At 35.4% G+C, this 13,507-nt stretch overlaps 1 protein-coding gene across 2 annotated transcripts; it reads right to left on the bottom strand.

Moving 5' to 3' along the window:
* Positions 1-3,621: 3,621 nt before the first annotated feature.
* Positions 3,622-11,165, bottom strand: LOC107828733 (phosphatidylinositol 4-phosphate 5-kinase 9-like). Of its 2 annotated transcripts, none has more exons than XM_016656098.2 (9): positions 11,087-11,165; positions 8,518-9,868; positions 8,106-8,273; positions 7,470-7,635; positions 6,869-6,979; positions 6,238-6,425; positions 4,747-4,904; positions 4,436-4,598; positions 3,622-4,140 (listed from the first exon to the last, which is right to left on the bottom strand). In XM_016656098.2, exons 2-9 carry the CDS (start codon positions 9,750-9,752, stop codon positions 3,864-3,866), a joined length of 2,466 nt encoding a protein of 821 aa, XP_016511584.1. In that variant the 5' UTR covers positions 9,753-9,868; positions 11,087-11,165; the 3' UTR covers positions 3,622-3,863. The 2 variants fall into 2 exon arrangements, with proteins under 2 accessions (XP_016511584.1, XP_016511585.1); XM_016656099.2 differs by having other exon boundaries at positions 10,801-11,095.
* Between the last annotated feature and the right edge of the window lie 2,342 nt (positions 11,166-13,507).

Here is a 13,507-nt window from a genome sequence, read left to right as displayed (position 1 = left end):
TGGTGGGATCCCTGTCATATCGAGGTGGGACCAAGCAAAGCAATCTGTGTTAGCTTTAAGAAAATGAATAAGTTTTTTCTTGAGCTCGGGGGTTAACCTCATGCCCAGGTATACCTTTCATTCGGGTTGATGCTTAGCCAGTGTGACTTGTTCTAGATCTTCGACCGTTGACTTTGTGGCATCGGAGTCATCGGGAATTATGAAGGATCGAGGGATCCAGTAGTCGTCATCCTCGTTGATCCCTTGCTCCTGCAATTGGGTCGAGGTCGGTGTCTATGGTTTCTATTTGGCCTCCTGCTTTCCCTTCGAATCCGATCCCTTCGTTGATGAGAGTGCCGATACCGCTATCACTTCATCGACTAAAAACATCTCCTTGGCGGCGGGTTGCTCCCCGTACACTGTTTTGACTCCCTCTGATGTCGGTAACTTTAGAACTTGGTGAAGGGTCGAGGGTACTGCCCTCATGTTATGGATCCACGGCCTTCCGAGCAGGGCGTTGTACCTTATGTCACCCTCAATCACATGGAACTTTGTTTCCTGGATGGTCCTGGCCACATTCACTGGCAAAGTAATTTCACCTTTGGTGGTTTCGCTTGCCATGTTTAAGCCGTTAAGTACTCAGGCTACGTGCACAATTTGATCTTGTAGGCCAAGCTGTTCTATGACCCTCGATCGAATAATGTTGGCCGAGCTACCTAGATCAATCAAAACACGTTTAACTTGAATTTTATTCATAAGGACAGATATTACTAGTGCGCCGTTGTGGGGTTGTAAGATCCCCTCTGCATCCTCGTCATTGAAAGACAAAGTCTCTTCTGGTACGTAGTCTGGAGTCCGTTTTTCCCCAGTTGCAATCTTTCTTCACCTGGTCAAGGAGGCTTTTGGATATCGAGCATATATATCTCGATACAGGCTCGCATCGACCAGGAGCCAATGAGGGTTTCTCGACCTTAAAGTCGGAATCAATGACACACCCCCGGGAATAAGTTCCTCAGGGCGTGGCTCCACCACTGGTTTCTCGCCGGCCGGCTGAGATGAGGAAGCAGCCTCTTTCTGCAAAACAGTTTTAGATGTTTTGGCCATTTAGTTTTTGTGGGCAAAGAAGAATGGAGATTGAAGTATTTGGTGTTTTAGGAAGAACAAGCAAAGAAACTCAAAAACCTGAAGATAGGAAGCTTTGAGAAGGCAAAGAACTATGGAAATTGGAATGAAAAATATTTGAAAGTAAAGTTTGAAATAATGAAGAAGGGGGCTATTTATCGGTTTCACAACAACGGTTCAAAATTGGTAATGGTCGACCGTTGACTGACGCGCATTAAATACCCGGGAAACTGTACCAACGAGACGTTTCGGTCACTCCTGCTGCTTATGTCACGACAATTACGTCATGATGTATCGAGGTGAAGATCGAAGGCTCAAATCGTTTCTTGTCATTACTCTCCAAAAATAAGGGGACTATCTGTATACGGTCAAGATTTTGTATGGCTAATCGAGACCGGGAAAGATAGAGATCTAGCGAGATCGAAGAAAGCCTGCTAAGTCGAATAACAGAAAGTCGAGGAATCCGTGATCGGGCGAGGATTGTGGCGGAGATCTCGGCATGTATCAAGTCAAAACCGGTTGATTAGCCAATTAGAAGATTTCCTTATGTATTTAGAATTGTAGCATATGTAGAACACTTCTACTATATAAAGGGGGTTCCAATCATTTTGTAAGGGGGACATTCACGCATAACAAAGCAATATATTACGTTTTCTCTCTTAAGCTCTCTTATTTAGTTGTTCAATTCTTGCTTTTCAATAATATACTCAGTTAGTTCGAGGGCGACCTAGCTCGAGGGTCAAAGTTGCGCGTTACATTGGTTTGCTTCATTTTACAGTTAATTTCTAACTTCAATTCTCATATTTCTCAGTTTGTGCCAAACGAATTCACATATCCTTAAAATCACTTACAAATTTAATTGTTATCCAATTTTAAGGGTAAATAATGGTGTATTTTGATGTTTCTAGAAACCCATCTTATTTCTCGCATAAGTTTTGGAAGACATTTGATGCTAAGACCATTTCTTGCATTACGAAAACTAATATCATTGAGTAGATCCAATGCTATCATCCCGTTTTAATTACTTGACCCTTCAAAAGCATTGATCAAAAGATTTTGGTAGTTGTAGCTTTTCTATCACTTTTGTTAGCTCATTTTTACTCACTATAAAACATTAATTAATGCCAACCCATGGCAAAGACAATGCGAAAAAGAATATCTTATCAAATGTATTGAACCCTGCCAAGTACATTAATTTCATATAACTATCACTTTTTTTCATCAAAGTCATATAACTTTATTTTCTCACACAAAAATCATATAACTATGACTTTTTTTCATCAAAGTCATATAACTTTGTTTTCTCACATAAAAATCATAAAAACTTTCACTAACTCACACAAAAATCATAGTGGTCGAAAAACAAATTTTTCGATAGTATTTTCTTATTTTACGTTTTTTAATTTTTTATTTTCAATCTAATAAAGAATTATCCAATTAAAATAGGAGAAATATGAGTATATTTTTAGCCGTTCCCAAAAATAATAGCCGATAAAATATATTTTTATATATATGTGTGTATTATATACATATAATATACACATTCTATAATGTTTTGAAGGATTTACTATTCACTTTTAGTATTATTTTAATTTTTATATATGAGTATTGGGTCGGGTGGGCCAGGTCGGATTGGCTCATCCCTATTTTAATTGGATTATTATTTATTAGACCGAAAATAAGAAAATAAAAAATTACAAAATAAGAAAATACTACTGAAAATTATATTTTCCAATCACTATGAATTTTGTGTGAATTAGTAAAAGTTTTATGATTTTTGTGTGAGAAAACATAGTTATATGACTTTGGTGGAAAAAAGTCATAGTTATATGATTTTTATGTAAGAAAACAAAGTTATACGACTTTAGTGAAAAACAGTTATAGTTATATGTCCATTTGTGAAATTTACCCCAAGTACAAGTATAACGTAACTATGTTTGCCTTTTCTTTTTCATCTCATGTTTAGCTGTTCGTATAGTTGTAAGCGTGCATCCTCTCACCATTACAGTATCAATCAAGCTACACTTAAGAATAGCCACTTTGCAAAATAATTATGAGGGTATCCTCTCACCATATTGGAGCCTAGGCATGAAATGATGACTGCATGTTACGCTGCCTAGTTTTGCTTTAGGGCAGGCAATGTAATACATACCGACTTCAAATATCAGAAGTGGCCTGGTGCCTTAGCTGCTGCTCCACGGAAATGAAGGCTTATACTTGTTTAAATTTAATCTTCTCAATTTTCAGGAGCCAAATCTGAGTTAATAAGATACATTTGTATTTAAATTGTCAGTGAATCAATCTACCTTCTTGGCAGATTCTTTTTTTTTATTTATTTATATTTTCGTTGATGTCTTGGGAAATTAGCCTGCATCATCAGGCATATCCAGGTTGCCAACTTCCATCTCAACTTGAGAGTTGCCTATCTACTAAATTGAAATTCAACTCAGTGTATTGGTGGTATCTTCATAATGTTAATGGTGTACAAAATGCAGAAACATTGTTGAGAAAATCAAATGACAGCAAAGAAAAGTTTTTCCATTGTTGCCAGAAGAGTTTATATTTACTTTTTTCCAGAAAAAAAAAAAAGAAAAGGAAATCACTAGATACACTATAAACCCCTGTAAGCCGTCTAGCGTATTCTCAATAAGTGCAAATAGTAGATGCATATTTGTCAACCCATGAGGACGCTACAAACAAGTCATGGGATTAGTTGTTTAAGGGAAAAGATGAGGTATAAACGACAATATATACAAACTCTTCTAATTTACTACTGATTTTGCAGGAAACACCTTTCGGATGAACTGTAAGAAACGCTGTGAATAAAATGTTGGCTCCACAGCAGAAATGGACATAGAATCAAACTGAATAGATTTGTATGCATGTTCTATCTTCTTACTTAGGTTGTATTCTTGCAATATGTCAATGATCCCGAGATATAATACAACATCGTATACTTTGAGAAACACCAGTGCTTCATCTTTCCTGGGCATATATTCTGCTCTTGCTGGCATATTCACTCCAAGCTGAATCTGGAGTCTGCATGGGGATACGAGGGAAGCTACTTTTAGAAAATATCAACAGAAAAAGGGATCAAAATTATCAACAGATTACATGAGATATATAGCATAAAGATGCGGCGAACTTTCTTGCCTGTATAATTTCTAATTCTGTTTTTATATTGTGTTTTGAGTATCAGAAACTCCTATACACTAGTATTCACACTTAAACCTATTTGATGCACTGTGGTTCTAGCAACTGAATCATGCACGCTATCCTGGAATGAAACTTCTAAGTGAGCTGAAAGTACCATGTTCAAGATTTTTGAAGATACCTTGCAGTCCCAGGAAGGAGGAGATCCACTTCCTCGTCACCTGTAGCAGATGCTGCTCGCAATCGGCTGCCTCTGACATGAGGTCCTACGACTACATTATTATCATCTGCACCACGAGGGACTAAAACAAGGCCCTGGGGTGATATTTCATCCTCCAGAGACTCTGTAATAAATAAAATAATAAAGTTTCAGAAACAGTGATCAAGCACGTTCATTGATTAGAAAGGGGGATCAGTAATTTACATTAAAGAAATGATCACATAGATTGGAAAACACATGAAACATTCATAATCTTTCAGAAACAAACATACCATCTTCTGCAACATTTCCTAGTCCTTCTGCTGTTGTACGTCCACTGCACGAGATGGGAGATCGTAGGTGCTGGGGTGCTCTATAATGAACACCTAACAAGAGGCTGTAATCCATTATGTGCTGCTCCTCCAAAAATTTACTATCGATCTCTATCTGCCTGTACAAGTACATGAATGTCCACAAACAAAGTGAGAGCATTTAAAAGGATTTCCACTGAACTGAAAAAGGAAATTTTATTTCAAATCAATTATTTTCAGTTGCGACACTATTGAAAATGGTTATCTCCTTAAAGAAACATCAGACAATGCAAGTTACTTCTACAGTAGTAAGTGACATTCTACTCTTTCTATGGCATCTTAAGTTCAAAAATTCTTTCCCCTCTTGATCTCTTTAAACTAACAAAATAGGAATTTATCATATAATTAAACTACGGAATGAGAAAAGCTATTTACACATACCATTGTTTACTTGTTACCACAGAAATGCGCATGAATTCAAGAAGATTCTAGTATCATTTTAGAGTGAAGTCTGTGACCATATAAAAGAGAAACACTGTCTTGTTTCCAGTGCCAGTACCAGTATTACTTGATTCCAGGTTAAAGCACCAGATAAATGCACACGAAACGTTACTCGGTCTTATTAAACATGCAGAAATACTTGAAGTAATTTGCATGAATACGTAAAGGTTCTAGTGAAGTCAGTGATCATCAAACATAAAGAGAAACACTCTCGAATAGTTTTTGAATGCCAGTTGTAACTGCTTCCAGGAAAAGTACTAAATAGATCCATGCACTCTAAGCCTTACTCTATCTTATTAAACTTGCAAAAATAACAGACTGATATGAGCACAGCAAGAAATTTCCACCATATTTACATAGATGAATCATGTGGAACTGTTACAAAAGAAATACGACTATAGTGGCTGAGAATCGTTAATAGCCTAATACAAGGAAACAGAAAATGTCAAACCAGTAAGTCATGAAACTATTCAACTGACTGCAATATATTGGAGTTTTTCCTTTGTTACAGAATGAATTGCTACATCTATCAAAAGCCCTCGAAAGTATCATGCTAATGAGACAGGCGTTAACTGAAGGGCTAACTGAACCACTTTGTTCAGTACAGTAATATTACCAGTAAAGGAAGGCTGTTGCTGTTTAAATCCTTGGATATCTAACTGCACAAGGTACCTTCTAGTTTAAATGCTAAATAATTAAAGGACTTGATCAAACTTAAGAATGGATTTTTTTTAAAGGTAGACAAAAGATTTTAAGAAAGGAAGAAGTCCTAGCACATGAACGTTCACTAATGTTTACAAGAAGCTCTATGGAAGATCAACCATTACGGGATGGCAAGTAAACCTTCAGATATTACTATAGAGATAAAGTGAAGACCTATGAAGATAAGGAGGTAAGAAGCAAAGAAAAAGTTAAGTGCATAAACATCATAGGAAATACATGCAAAATAACGAATATTTTACCAAAACTCACTTTAGTAAAGCTTCCTGCCAAGAAGGCTCCAGATAAAAACAGTAGTTCAAATCTAGATCCTTAAGAATTGTGTTCTCGTCAATTTCGACCTTGTCTGCAGATCGTCCAAGTGAAGAACCTTTAAGATCAAATCGTCGGTGGATTCTTAACTCTGTGCAGAACATATTTCCCATTACTACAAAACAGAACTGCAAATGTTATTGGGAAAAAAATGAGTTAGTTTTGACATGCAAAAGCCTATATGTTCTTTCTTCAAATGATAGCATGCATGTAAGGGAAAATGTTCTGGAACCAAACCACTTGTCAAAAATTTTACTCATAAACATATACTTGTCATTGATGTGACTAATAAATACCTAAACATGTAAGTCTCTACGTATCAATTTATAGTATTTTGAGATGTGTTATACGATATTTTATGATTAGTCATTTTTATTTCAGTGATAAGCCAGCTTCCTACTTAATTTTGTAAAAAAAAAAAAGAAAGTTTTTTCTTTCATTATTAAACGGTAAACATGTTTGATGTCAAATAGCTTCTCAAGCTATCCTAACTTTACCTTCCGCAGCTTGTAGAAACTCATAAGTACAACAAAGGAAGGATGAAACAATGTGATTGTTTTACAGTTTATACCTTTTGTCCGCTTGAAGGCTTTATCCTGTGAAGGCCAAAAAATTTAGTGATGAGAGTATTCTCATATGCCTTGACATGACGATGATAATCTGGAAGCATCCGCAGCAGAACCTACAAATGAGATGAACGTTAATAAGAATTATAACCGACACTAATTGAAAGAGTGCTCTTTTCATATACCTATCTTACAAATATCAGAGGAACGCTGATACATTAGTCAAAGGTTTACAAAAATGACATGTTTTGAGAAGTTATTGTAAGCACTATCTTATTGCTTCTACGCAACAAAATTACTTATCAAAAGAGAAACTTTATAAATATAACGAAAACAAGAAAACATGCCAAGCATTAGGAGGCATAGCTCTTCAAGGGAATGATGAAAGAGAAGGAAGCAGAAATTCCAGGTTAGCTATTTCCAAGGCAATATCACGAGATAAAAGAAACTACAGATGAGGAAGTACTTCAATTGACCCCCTCTCAGCCTCTTAAATGAATCTTTTCCCATTACATGCAGCTGCTTTCCTGAACTGAACAATCATGACTACCACCCTGGTAAAATAGTTTAAGAGGCGGTGTGATCATTTAAGCTGAGATTGCACACCTTAACTTCTGACTTTCGTAATGTCTTAATCATGAAACGATCATCTTGAGACAGGAAAAACACACTGCCACTTTTCCCAGGAGAAGAAAGTTCTCTAAGTGCATCATTTCCACAGATGGACATCATATAGTCAGCAGTATCAATCTTAAACATCTCCCTCAGATTCCTACAAGAAGGTCAATCTGTTTCAGTTATTCTACATATACAAATATTAAATAAACAAACAAAATGGCAATAATTAGCTTAGACTTCTATGACACCATTAATTTCACCCAGAATATGAATATACATAAGGGATACAGGGGGGTAGCTCAGTTGATAAATGGTCGAAGATCAATGAATATCAGAAGATTCTCTTTCTTAACTGGTCAGCAAAGGAGAAGTACGGCTGATAGAAGGCATAAAAGATATGAAGCTATGATTTACAGATATATCCTGTATATTAATTCACTTGGGAAATGTACATTTACTGATCAGAATTCTGTCGGAATAGATCAAGCTATTTCCTCACTGTTACACATAATGACATGCCTTCGAGAATAAAATAAAAAAACAATGGAATTGACAACTGAAAATTATATCTAGCGGACACAAATTGTAATTGACTTTGCAGGTAGAAGATGGTAAATGACCAACCTGAAAACCACTGGACAATAATCTTTCCACTTGAAATCTTCTGATTGATGAGAAGGTGTCAGTTGAGATCCTTCTTTAGGAAAATACATCCAAAAGCTCGAACAGGCACCAAAATCAGAGGCTCCCACTTCTCGTCTTTGTACCGGTGTAATTTTCCCCACAGAGTATCTGGTCACATTTCATAACCTTTCAACATTCATAAACTAGAAGCTTAACTGGTCATAAAGGTTGATATAAGATAAACAGGAGGGCAGAAACATGTCTTTCTTTAGACCTCACATATATGGACCGTGGTTTCTGTTATGTTGAATATTTCATGGGAGTTACCAAGAACCATGGATGAAGCAATGTCAATATGCTATAAACAGGATGGAGAGAGAAACAAGGGAAACAATTGCTGTAAGTAGTGTACCTGATCCCAAGCTGCAAACTAAGCATTACATCATAACGCCTATGACCCTTAATAATTGCTTCACCTGGCCTCTTTGATTCCCTTGCAAGCTTTCTTTGTCTCCTTTTTGCTGCTCTTCTAGATTGTGGTGAGAATCGATCATTTAGGACAACCTCACTGATTAGTACACCTTGCATGTATTCTCTTTCCAAAATTGGAGTATTCATATCATTACCAATGTCAACACCATCTATATCATTTCCAATTACCTTCTCAATAGCTACTTCAAGACTCCATCGTCTTTCCAGGGTAACATTACTGGGCTTTGACTGCTCATGCTTTAATATGTTCCCCTTCGGGAGCCTATTGTATGAATGGTTTCCACTTAATTTGACATTCCCTATATCTACTGAAGAGGCGTGAGAGATATGTGAGACTCGTTTTTGTTTTCTCAAATCTGGAAGTAATCCTCGTTTTCTCAAAGCATTGAGGTACAATTCCTGACCAGCTGTAAGTCTGCTACCACTAGGATAAAATGTTCCTTTTCCATCTTTTATCCCATGTGTCCACGTTCCAATATAGCAGCCACCATCACTCCATGTATATGCACCAACACCGTGCATTGTACCATTTAACCAGCTTCCTTCATATGAATCTCCACTCATCCAAGTGAGAGTTCCTTTTCCAGAAAAGTTCCCTCCCTTCATATTACCCGAGTAGACATTCCCATTCGCCCATGTATACTTACCAGGTCCTTCAGGGGTTCCTTGGATCCAGGACCCTTCAAAAATATCTCCATTGGGATACACTTGATGCCCTAAACCATGTTTGAGGTTCAACCGCCAGCGTCCCCTATATGTCACCTTATCAGGTGCAATATACGCCCCCTTACCATGCATATAACCACCTGAAAAATGACCATCATAGACAGCAGAAGTAGGCCATTCTAGCTTCCCATGTCCATGCCTCATCCCATGTCTCCACTCACCCTCATACCGACAACCATCTGACCAGATATACTTTCCTGAACCCTCAGGTATGTTTCCAAGCAGCGATCCAGAATATGATTCCCCATTTGGTAAGAAGATATCCCTAACTCTAAAGCTGGTGCTTTCAGAAGTATGACAGACTTCACCATTTGTCCATTTATTAGAGCCGTTATTGTCAGCAATTAACACGGCGTCCAGAGACTTTGTCCTATCTGACAAAGAAAGTGTTTTTCCAATATTATCAACAATGGCCACAAGACCAGACATGCAAAATCCCGGGAAGTTTCAGTTTTATATTGGATGAGGAGAGGCCAAGATCATCTCACTAGCTAAAGCACACACCCTGAATGTAAAATGATTTGATGAATTTCCCCTGCTTTGACCTGAAAGAAAGAAAAGCACAATAATTGAACCTACTGATAGACAAATTCGACCTATAGAACAAAATTACAAAGTAAAAGAAGAAAAGAAATTGAAATTAGGAAGCTAGACTAGAATTCCAATTATCCATGCACTCTTATTCAAGAAATAATAGCCTTAAAGGTCATACTCAACACCGTATATGCCACAGAAGGTCCATGAATTGAATATTCATGAACAGATAGGTAAATCAGATCATATTGACCGCAATCAGATAAACAAGTAGAGTATGCGACCTAGTATAACATCCTAACCTCTAGTAGTGACGGAGCCAGGAATTTATGCGAGGGGATTCGAGGAAATTACTAGATTGTCACACTTGGGATATAAACTTGTGACCTAAAGCAATATTACTACACTAGAATCTTCCCGTATGCCAAGGAATTCAAAAGTTTATATACAAACCAAAAAACTCTTTTATTGCCGCGCAGTATAATTTTCCAATGAAGGGGATTCAATTGAACCCCCTTGGCTCTAGATAGCTCTGCCCCTGACCTCCAGGAAATCCAAATGACGAGCTAACACTATCTTAACTATCAAGATTCAACACAAGGAGAGTAGACAAAAACCATAATCTCAGAAACATAGAACAATTAATCAGCTCCACGGAATTGTTGTTCTCAAGTCATTACCCAAAAGATGCTATCAATTTACATGTCATAGCTACTGGTAGCCCAATACTGCTATAGAATTTGGAAAAGAAAAGGGAAAGCATGAAGAAATACACACGTGGAGTCATTAAAATTTCTTATGCTCCTCTAGTCTCTAGACCATAACAAAAAAGAAGAAGAAAAATTGTCTTTTCAGCATTTAACTCCATTTCTATTCCTTAAAGCAAATATCAAGCAAGTAGCTTGTACACAATTACAAAAGGATTGCAAAATGAAACACATACACTAAAAAGCAAAACTTCACAGAGATTTCTCTGCAAATATTTCAATTTATTCGCCTTCGAGCCTTAAGCGTGCTGATTTCAAGTTCGCACGATAAACCATATCCAAAAGAAAACAAGCAAAACTTCAACTCAGAGACGCAAAAATACAACACAACAATCTACATTATACTATCCAAATATTTGTTTTCCAAAGAAAATAAGATTATATTCAAACATAATCATCATCAATAATCATAGGTTTGAAAAAAAAAGGTGCCTTTCAGTTTCAGTAGAGAGAGAAAGGTACCGCGAAGGTATAGAGAGAGAGAAAGAGAAAGCGGAAAGGTAAGTTTGGGAGTAGTGAAAAAAGGTGCCTTTCAGTTTCAGTTTATGTTTCGCTTTCTGAAGATGAAATTGCGGTTTGTTTATACCGGAAAAGGACCAACAATACCCCTAACTTATTATTGAAAATGGTTCAAAAATATTATGTTAATTTTTTGATCCGTAAATACTCTAACGTTTGTTTTTTGGCTTAAACTTACCCATGTATCTAACAAAAGACCAACAATATCTCTAACGTATTGAAAATGACTCAAAAATACCTTATGTTAACCTTTTGGTTCGCAAATGCCCCTAACGTTTGTTTTTGGGGTCAAACTTATCCATATATCTAACAAAACTAACCTGGTCAATTTTTTTACTTTAACTTCGTCATGTGGCATTTTCTTAACCCGCCACGTATATTATTTGTATTAAATAAACTCACCTGTATTTTTTAAAATACCCAACGATCCTGACCCGCTCCTATATATTTGGACAGTCGACCAAAAATAATTACATTCGCTAGTTAAATATATATATAAAAAAATACACTGATTATATATAAATATATGTATATTATGCATTAATATTTTAATATATATTTTACATTACATTATTTTTAGGAAAAATTATACGGTGTAGTTTTTCCTTCAAATTTTGCAGATCTTAACAAGTTTAACAAATATAAATTTTAATTTGCAAACGTAAAAATGATAATGTTCTATTTATATGATTCTAAAGGAGAAGGAAAGAAACACATATGAAAAGAAAATTATTTAAAACCTTTAATTATATACATATCCAACTGCTTAGCACATTAATGGACTTCACATGATCTTTTCAATGAGAACTAATAGTGTTTTAATATATAACGATAGAGCTAAAATATTAGCAAAAATTGTCGTTCCATTGTCAGATTTGCTTAATAAATTCGAGTTATAGATCATAATTAATAGGGAAAACTACACCGAATAATTTCTCCTAAAAATAATATCATGTAAAATATATATTAAAATATTAATGTATAATATATAAATTTTTATATATAATCAATGTATATTTTTTATATATTTAACTAGCGAATGTAATTATTTTTAGCCGACCGTTAAAATATATAGGAGCGGGGCCAGGGTCGTTGGGTATTTTAAAATATACAGGTGGGTTTATTTTATACAAATATTATACGTGGCCGGTTAAGAAAATACCACATGGCAAAATTAAAGTCAATAAATTGACCAGGTTAGTTCTGTTAGATATAGGGTAAGTTTGAGCCCAAAAACAAACGTTAGGGGCATTTGCAGACCAAAAGGTTAACAAAGGGTATTTTTGAGCCATTTTCAATACGTTAGGGGTATTGTTGACCCTTCTGTTAGATATAGGGGTAAGTTTGAGCCCAAAAATAAACGTTAGGGGTATTTGCGGATCAAAAGATTAACGAAGGGTATTTTGAATCATTTTCAATACGTTAGGGGTATTGTTGGCCATTTTCCGTTTGTTTCTATGAATCGCAAAAGAGTAATTAAAAAAATACTGGATTAAAAATCCCAAGCAGAAAATTTTAGAAATCGAGGCATAATACTTCATTTAAAATCTATTTACTGTTTTTTTAATTAAACAAGGTTAAATAATATTTATTAAAATATTTTAAAAAATTACCTATTAAATAAAGATTAAAAAAGAGATGTATTGTATACTGTCAGCTAAACTCTATGAAAGTGAAATATTTTATTTAACACAACTTAAAGGTAAATTGTGATAGGTGTTAAAAATTGAAAGAGTAATCTAAGGATGCCGACCAAGATATTGACATTTTTTGTTTTTAAAAGTGCATGATGTAAAGAAGTAACTAAAAAATTGCCTAATTGACGATCAGATTAGTAATTCTTTAGCAATGATTAGATGGCAATATCTTCACTCAATAAATCGGGTAGATACACAAATAAACATTGGTAAATTTGCTATTTAAAGATTAATCAGTACTTAATTTATTGTGATATTTTAAATCAAAAATTTTAAAATTAAACTGAAAAACTAAAACCTCGACCCTGAGTCCTGTCGATAATGTAGAATTCAAACTTTGCTAGTCTGTGCAAGCATTCAACGAGATATTTATTTACCCTAAAAACGGATAACAATTAAATTTGTTAGTGGTTTAAGGATACGTGGATTAATTCAATATAAACGGTAAATATTGCTAGATCGAACAGATAAAAGATGTAATATATTGCCAAACCACTCGAAAACAAAGGGAAGGGGATGATTCTGGACTTGACTGCGGCCTCAATGAGATATCTGTCCTCAATCCCACACTTACAGTAATGGAACACTAATCAACAAGTGTAAGACTTTGAATAATAGAAAAATAATACTATATTGCATTGGTATGCGTGTTACCATTTTGTACAAT

This window comes from Nicotiana tabacum, chromosome 24 (assembly GCF_000715075.1).
Source record: "Nicotiana tabacum cultivar K326 chromosome 24, ASM71507v2, whole genome shotgun sequence".
NCBI lineage: Eukaryota > Viridiplantae > Streptophyta > Magnoliopsida > Solanales > Solanaceae > Nicotiana > Nicotiana tabacum.
This window is presented reverse-complemented; position numbering and strand designations above follow the sequence as displayed.